This window comes from Debaryomyces fabryi, assembly GCF_001447935.2.
Source record: "Debaryomyces fabryi strain CBS 789 chromosome Unknown contig00249, whole genome shotgun sequence".
In the NCBI taxonomy this organism is placed as follows: Eukaryota; Fungi; Ascomycota; class Pichiomycetes; order Serinales; family Debaryomycetaceae; genus Debaryomyces; species Debaryomyces fabryi.
Window position 1 is genome coordinate 1 of NW_015385675.1, and position 8,831 is coordinate 8,831.

Genomic DNA, 8,831 nt, shown 5'->3' on the forward strand with positions numbered 1-8,831 from the left:
GAAAAAAAAAAAAAAAAAAAAAACATTACACACCTCCATCCTCCCATCGTACGCGCCGCTGTGTCGACTATGTATCATCAAGGAGCTGGCGTATCCTCCCCATCATTATATCACTAACCGTGGGCATCAGAAGCTCCTCCTGGATCATGGCCCGGGCATTTTTCTTGGAGAAAAAAAGCAACATGAGAATAGCGTGGAGAAGCGGACTAAGAGAGCACGTCATATGCATTACGCTTTCATGACGGACATCGAGCTTATATGCATGCTCATCTGATAATAGACACCCTCTGCATACTGACAGCTCCTCCAAAAGCCCCGTGATAACAATCGTTGGAAAAAAGCCCCGAAGATAGCATCCTAGCGACTCGCCAACGCCAACCGTACCTCTGCTGAGCCCATGCATAACTAGAATATTAAAATTGCACTCCCTCAACCGTCTCAACGTTTCATCCTCCTCCTCGTTTTGATCTTCTTCTTCTTCTTCTACCTCCTCACTCTGGTTAGCTTCTTCCATCTCTTCGTCTTCTAGCTCCTCCTTTCTGATACACTTATTATTATCGCAGACAGAACACACAACACACCCTAGCGACAAACAATTCTGATCTATTTTACCGTCTAATTCCTGCGCCAAAACCCCGTTCACACACATATCGCCCCGGATTATTCCCGTCCTCATCCCGGGCTCCAACAAAATAATCGACCGACCGACTCTATTCCCTTGCTTTCTCCACATTCTTCCCACCACCTGCTGGAAATCAACACTACCGGGAACATCGCCGATAGCTATTACATGGCTGATACGCTCAACATCTACGCCATGGCTGAACGCCGACGTCGCAACCATCATGGCACTCTCCGTATCTGCAAATTCCTTATATGCCTTTGCTTTTTCCTCGGGAATCATATTTCCGTGAAACACCATCCATCCTAGCCGTTCGCCAAGATCCTTTGCCATCTCCCGCAGATACACAAACACAATTCCCTTCGTCTTTCGAGGCCTTATTTCCTTTGCGTATATCGCGCGCAACGCCCTCTTGACATCTATATGCTCTCTGACGACTACGTGCTCAATATTCTTTCTGATCGTCTCTTCACGATGCACCCGCCAATCCGATATACCAAATAACGCGCATAATTCCCTTTCCATGGCCTTGGGAAACGTCGCCGTTAGAAAAAGCTTGGGGATATCCTCCCCCAAGACATCGCGCACTCGCGAAACTGACAGGCCTCGAAACTCCCGATGCTCGATCAATGCATGGGCCTCATCCATGATTAGCCGCCGCACTCTTCGAAAGACAGATCCCGATTCAAAATACCGCACTAGCCCCGCTACCTCCTGCACTTTTTCTAACTGAAGCACAATTATATCACAATTGCTATAATATTCGTGAACCATATCGCTATCGAATATCTCCACCTCTAGCTCCCCGAGCTCCTTCAACTTTACCTTTACGTCTTCAAGCAAACTGATGAAAGGACAGATGATGAAACTGACAAACGGAAGCCGCAACTTCTTCTCCATCAAAATAGGCATCTTATATGCATTGCTCTTACCCGATCCAGTCGGACTGATCACCATAAGATCCTTGACGCTATGAAATGCGTCGTACACCGTATGCACCTGGCTCATCGATTCAAACTTGAAATTACCATATAGCCTTCGTCCAACTTCTTCTATTTCTTCTTTGCCCACGTCAACCATCGAAAGAAGCTTCTTCAACTCCTGCCTATTGCTGGGGCCAGCCTCGTCCTTCACCTCCTTATCTTCCAACTCCAAGATCTTATGCCATGCAAATGAGATTTGGATATCGATATTATTTCTGGCCGCGCTAGGAAGATACATATTGCTATGCGTAACTCCGTATTGCAAATCGGCGGTCTCTGACCTATGCCCTGCAATGGAATCAATCCGATTGAGGATCCCCACCCCCTGATGCTTTGCTTCTCCCAAGAGCGTCCGCGTAAAATAGACCAACGCCTGCCGTAAAATCCTGGGCGTATACTTCTCCTTGATATACTTTTCGCTCACCAGCTCCAAATACTTGAACACCTGGCCCCCGTTTCTCGGCCCGAGCTTATACATGAACAAAAGCGTCTTTATCTCATCTTTCTTCGATAACGCCCTGGACGCCAACAAGCTGGCCTCGTCTTCCAGATCACTTCCGTCCGTCTCGTCAAATTCATCGTCGTCTCCCCAATCGTCAGAAACGCTCATATCGCTTTTGGCCTTGGCCCATCCATGCTCCTCCACGATTGCGACCTCCAAATATTTGATAATAGAGACGTAATGGACCACTATTTTGGAAACCTCAATCGGCAACATCTTGGTATGGTTCGAATATCGCATACTGCTATGCGTATTCTTATTATAGAGAAGATTAATCTGAATATGCCCGTTGGAATAATACATCGTACGCACCAAATCCGTCGGGTTGGCAAACGTCAACGTGAGCAATTCCGTCACCCGGAATGGACTGCCACAGGTGATCAAGATGCACACAAAGAGATTCAAGTTGAGCCTGGTGAACTGGTCAAACTTGCTTCTCATATATTTTTGATCCTTCCATTTATCACCGATGGCTTCCTCGTACGTACGTCGCTGCTGATACGAGAGCTTGTTGAGTTCGTTGGTTCCATAGAAAACACTATACCCTAAATCCGTGCAGCTGAACATATCTTTTGCGTGCTTGCAGAACTCGTCATATAGCTCGTCCACCATCAAAATCCCGTCCGGTAGCAAGTTTCGAACCGTGGTATGGTACTCCCGAACCAAACATCTAACCAACTTGCCGAGGTCAGGAGTGCTGAACCTAACCGACCCGATCATCACCTTTCGGTTATCCTGCTGGTCGACTATCGTCTGGAAAGCCGGCAACGTCCTATTGAATTTATGGTTGTATGACCGTGTGGACTCAAATGCCTGGTATGCTAGATTCTCCCAGTTTTTAATAATCTCTTTGCTTTTGTTTCTCATCAACATATAATCTGCTATGGCCAACTTCAAGAAATAGTTGATTCCATCGAGGATTTTGGCCCGCACCTTCGACTGCGCAAATCTGTCGTCAGGAAGCATCAACGAGATAATCACGGCTTTCATAAACTTTTCCGTTGTGTCTTCTTCCACCACAATATACCTTTCGATCGTCTCCATCACCGCTCGCTTCACCACTTCGTCCGTGGGATTGGTCACCACTTCCTCGATGATTCGGTTATCGCATAACTTTGCAAACGTGTAGAAAAAGCGACTGGCGTAGTTTGCATATATCACCCGGGTCTTATGGAGAACCGGCACCTTCAATATACCCTCTCGCAACATCCGGTTGTAAATGGGATGCGTGCCCTTCAAATGTGGTCTGTCTTGGAGAATATACTTCTTGACGGCCTCAAACACCGGTATGCTCTCTTCCTTGTTTTTGCCGTATAGATACTGCGGGTACCCCTTTCCATAATATAAGTTCGCGTTGATTGTGCGGAGGAACTTGTCCTCGTGTCGGCGATGTGTATGCGGACCTTCGATGGTTGTCATGGACGTTGGTGGTTTGGTGCTTTCTTTCTCGCGGTATAAATAGGAAAAGCCGCACTTTTGGTTGGGAATTGCATACCCGGTTGTTCTGAAGACGTGATGTTGGAAACTCCTCCTAATGCCATGCTCTTTTCTGAGATGCTGATTGATGTAGTCCTGGGCACAATGGTTAAAGCAAATTTTGCACACATTTAGTTTAGATTCCTTGATTCCTGCTATTTCAGACGAGGGACCGACAGATACAACACTTTTGCGTGCATAATGGTCTTTTGAGTGGTTGTCGAAGTGGTTATTGATTGTTGATAGAATGTCTTCACGGAGGCTGGAACAACCTACAATATTCGTTAAATATCTCTGCGTAAATCTCTCGGAAAACGGGTTAAGAATATTTCCGTCGTGTGTTAAAATAGAAACTCCATCAATCTCAACAATACGTATGCCGTGTGCTTCCATTTTTGTTGCAAAGATGCAGGGTTGAATATTTTCAGAAAAGAACAACTCATTTGTCGTCGACGCTCGGATCGTGTGCTTGCGAATAATGCATGTGAAATTGGAGTTATTATTTGCAGTACAGCGCGAAAAAGGATCACAAACAACTGATATGACAACGTTCCAGAGTTATCATTATGACACATGTAGAACATTTATAGGCTCAATCTTCCAACGAAAACATCCAATGGATGTCTAGAATAACATGTCTAAATTTCAATAGAAGAATAATACTTTCATATTTTTAAAATGTGCGGAATATTTCTCTCAGTTTATAATATCTTGCAATTTTTTGCGAGAATCAGAAAAACATGAAAACTAAAATTTCAACTTTGAAGAAAAAGTCCTAGATGGGTCTATTCTTCGTGGAATATACTATATATTATTGAAATACTACATTACAGCTCGAATTGGGGGAGAGATTCCAGTCTAAAAGTGTCACCTTGAAACTTTTTTATGGCCCATTTTTTTTTTCGCACTGTCGAGGTTCCACTTCCCAAAAGTTGTGTCAAGGTCCAAATAGCTTTCATATATATCTTGTAGCTAAATATTCTTCGTATTTGCATCTTAAATATAAAAATATCCTGCAACAATACCTGTAAATTTGGCAAGCCAGCGTGATGTTTTTTTTAGTTCAAATGTTTGTAAATTTTTACAATTATTTTATAATATACGACAATTTTTTGCAGAATTCCGTAAAATGAAAATTCAAAAAATTCAAGCTTAGAAAGAGGTTCTTACAGGAGTCGATTCGCCATAGTAAATAGTCTACAGGAGGTGAGTATCACACACTGAACTTCAATACATGAATTGGTGTCACGGTTCCAGTCTGATAATGTCACGCAAAAAGTTTTGTATGGATTATTTTTTTTTTCGCAGTGTCACGGTTCCAATTTGCGCATACATTGTCAGGGTTCCAATAGGTTTCATAAGTACATTGTTAGCCCCAATATCCTGTGCCACTCCAAAGAAATCCGAATGTCGATATTATTTACAGGAACACTGGGTAGGAGCGAATTCGAGTGCGTGACACCGTATTGCATATCGGCAGTCGTCGTGGTGTGCCCCGCTAGCTTGTCTATGCGTTTGAGAAATCCCGTATCGCCGTATCTGTTCTCCGTCAAGAGTAATCTCGTAAAGTGAACCAATGCCTGTCGCAAAAGTCGTGGTGTGTACCTTTCGCCAATATATTGTTCACTGGCCCGCTCCAAGAATGTGAATGCCTGGGCGCCTTTCCTCACGCCAAATGGTGAAAGAAATACTAGCGTCCGGAGCATTGCCTTTCTTGGCTGGCGCTCGGCAATACTTGTCAGTGCCTCCGCTTCCTCTCTATCGGATTCATCGTCATTGTCGTCTATATTCTTGCGATAAGACGGCTCACTAATATCCCTGGAAATCTCGTCAGCTCCGTGTCTCTCGACAATGGCAATCTCCAAATATCTCACCACTGAAATGTAATGAATCACAATCTTGGAGACATCCTGCGGCAATACTTTGGTATGGTTGGTGTACCTTAACGTGCTATGGGTATTTTTATTGTAACGGATATTCAATTGGATGAGCCCGTTCGAATAATACATGGAACGTGTTGTCCCCACAGGATTGGCGAACGTCAATGTGTAGAGCTCGGACACTCGAAAGGGACTTCCACAGGTTATCATTATGCACACCAATACGTTCAAGTTTAGCTTCATCAACTTCTGTAATATGATCTTCATGTATCCCAGATTATCCCAGAGATCGCCCAACGCATCCCGAAACCGCAATAAGCATTTGGCCGCTATATCATTGATAGCTGATGTTCCAAAGAAGACACTGTATCCTCTATCCTTGCAGTCGATCAACTCCACAGCATTTCTTTCAAACTCTTCGTAAAGATCGTCCACGATAATTACGCCTTTTGGAAGTAACGTCTCAGTTTGCCTGCGGTAGTCCTTGACCAAACAGCGGGCCAATTTGCTAAGATCGTCGATGCTGAAATTGACTGCCCCAATCGCCGCCTTTCTTATATCCTGTTCATCCACCCTCGTTTGAAACGTTGGTGTTGTCATGTTAAACTTGTGGTGGACGCTCCGGTAATGCTCAAAATCATAGTATACTGTTTCGTACCACACCAGCAAGACATCGTTGACATTGTCGTTGGCTTGCATGTAATCGGATGCAGCCAACTTGAGGCAGTAGTTAATGGCGTCAAGCGTCTTTGCCCTGACCCTCGACTCGGCAAATGTATCGTCTGCAGTCATCAATGATATAAACACGGATTGTAGGAACTTCTCGCTGGGGTCTTTGGCGACAAGAACATAAGTCTCCATCATGACATGCATGGCTTGTTCGACCACCAGTGGCGTTGGTCTACGAATAACCTCGCCGATTACGGCATTACCGCTATACTTTGCAAACGTATAGAAAAACCGGCCGGCCAACTTTGCATATAACACTCTTGTCGAATATATGTATTTGGCCTTCAATATCCCCATTGCACTCATCTTGCTGAATATGCTGTGGCTGGCTCTCATGTGCTCTCTTTTTTTCATCATATAGGTCTCGACCACTGCAACAACTGGCTCGCTTTCTCTTTCGTTTTCACTTGCAATATACTGCGCGCATCCTTTGCCCTGATAGTCCTCCGCGTGGATGTACCGCAAGAACTTGTCCTCGCTATTGTCTCTAGCTGCTCTATTGCCAATATCAAACATATCAATGGGCTTCTCCGAATACAGTTTTTTGCGGTAGAAATAGGACATGGTTCGTTTCTGGTTGGGGATCGTGTACCCCAGTGTAGCAAAGGTATGCTGGAGGAACCTGTTCTTTATATGATGTGCACTTTTAAGGTGCTCGTTGATGTGACGTTTGGAACAGTGGTTGAAACAAAGGGTGCAGATATTTAGTTTGGTTTCCTTGACTTCAGGGATTTCTGTATTACCAATGGGCATAATGCGTTTTCTCAAGTAGTGTTCCTTCGAATACAGCGCAAAGTGGTTCATGATCTCGTCCAATACGTCTCGTCGTTCTTCGGTGATCGGAATAAGTTGGGGTAGAAGCCTCATTGCAAACTCCTTTGAAAAGGGGTTGACAATTCGGCCCCGGCAAACCAATACTGGTGCGTCTTCCACACTAATGACTTTGATTCCATGCAGCTCCATGCTAGATTAGGTACGTGGTTAGCTATGCTTTGTAAAGCGACAGCACATCAACTTTTCTCGACGAAGCATACACTTGTATGCACACTCCGCGGGTATTGGTGCGCGACTCGGCGGTTACCACCTTGCTATATGCACGCACCCCCATTTACTAGTTTAACATGTGTGCGATCTGGCGGGAGTGAACTAGTAATTGCAGCATTTAGAACATTGTGAAAACTGCAGATATGGCTATAATATTCGGTATTTAGCATGAAGAGGAAATACGTACTTCACTGCCAGAGTTTTAATGCAAATGGAAAACTTTATGATTTTTCTGTCATCTGGAAGATATCTCAACATTTTTGTAAATGATCTGAGAAATGGGTATCTTACGATTCTACAAAACCTAGTTTCCTAATATGTCACCCAATTCCTACATGAAATGGTGAAACAGCATTTTCTCTACGTATATGCTCTATTTCCAAGAATATGCTACATTATTAAACATATGGGACACATTGAACTTTTTTTTGCCCACATTGTAGTTTTTTACCACCCGCGAAATTCTTAGCGCCATATGTTCAGAAAGTAGTTTTTCTAAAAAAACCCGCGCTGAAATGATATTCATTTACTATTTCGTACGCGCCGCTGTGTCGACTATGTAACGAGCGACCTCGGCAAGTTGGTTAGATTTTTAGTCCGAGAGTACCATAACCCTGTTCGTAACTTGCTGTCGGACCGGATTTTGATGGTGGACGAGCTATATGAAGAGTGTAAGCACCTTGAAGATGTGTTCAGCTGCACGGATTTAGGCTATAGTGTTTCCTATGGAACAAACGAACTCAAAGCTTTTATATCAGCGGCGCAGGTACGAAGAAGCTATATGCAATAAATGAAACCCAAAAAATATATGACCAGCTTACTAGCTTAGCTTAAACATCCTTGTGTGTATTATGTCAGCTATGGCTGTCCATTCCAGGAGTCGAGGTTGCTCACATTATGATGAAATAGAATAATTACTTTGTCTTTTTTATATATCTAACTAGTAAATATTTAATTGTATCATGGTGAATCACGATGACATGGAATGTCTATCATAAAAATATATAGACTTTCTGCAAAGTTCCTCTGCTCCATTGTTTATAGTTTTGAAGTTATGACATAATTTTAATCGATATCTCAAGCCTAATAAGTCACACCACTGTAAAACACAAGAATCCATGTACACATCCTTCAAAAATACTTCTGAACCGCTCCGAAGTCATTTGTATTAAGTTTCATCATACTTCGCTACATGAAATATTGGCCAAATATTTTTCCCCATCAAATTCTATGAATACGAAGTTTTTATTGCCATATTTCAGATCCTCAATCCTTTCCACCGTTAGCAACCCCAGTTCATTTCGTTCATTGACCCATTTGATTGAACCCCGAATATCAAAGCACAAAAAGCTTAAAAATGCTAGCCAGTTATGAGCAGCAATAAAGTTTATACCTGACCAGATGAGTTTCTGTTCATTATCAGAGAGTATCCATTCATTTTTTGTTGATTTATCACCAATTGTACCATCTATATTGTGTTCTGCAATATATGGAATACTTAACAAGTGGAATTTTGTTATTTTAATGTAGAATTTTATTTTATTCATATGGCAAATAATGATACAAAACTTGTCTAAGAATAAAAAGTCGTAAAT

General features: G+C 43.0%; 2 protein-coding genes across 2 annotated transcripts; both read right to left on the minus strand.

Moving 5' to 3' along the window:
- Positions 1 to 67: 67 nt before the first annotated feature.
- On the minus strand, positions 68 to 3,976 carry AC631_05661 (uncharacterized protein; the record flags this gene model as incomplete). Its single annotated transcript, XM_015614490.1, has 1 exon — positions 68 to 3,976. The coding sequence occupies one exon, from the start codon at positions 3,974 to 3,976 to the stop codon at positions 68 to 70; it is 3,909 nt and encodes a 1,302-aa protein (XP_015464681.1).
- Positions 3,977 to 4,938: 962 nt separating this feature from the next.
- On the minus strand, positions 4,939 to 7,059 carry AC631_05662 (uncharacterized protein; the record flags this gene model as incomplete). The annotated part of the gene is made up of 1 exon (XM_015614491.1): positions 4,939 to 7,059. One exon carries the CDS (start codon positions 7,057 to 7,059, stop codon positions 4,939 to 4,941), a length of 2,121 nt encoding a protein of 706 aa, XP_015464682.1.
- Between the last annotated feature and the right edge of the window lie 1,772 nt (positions 7,060 to 8,831).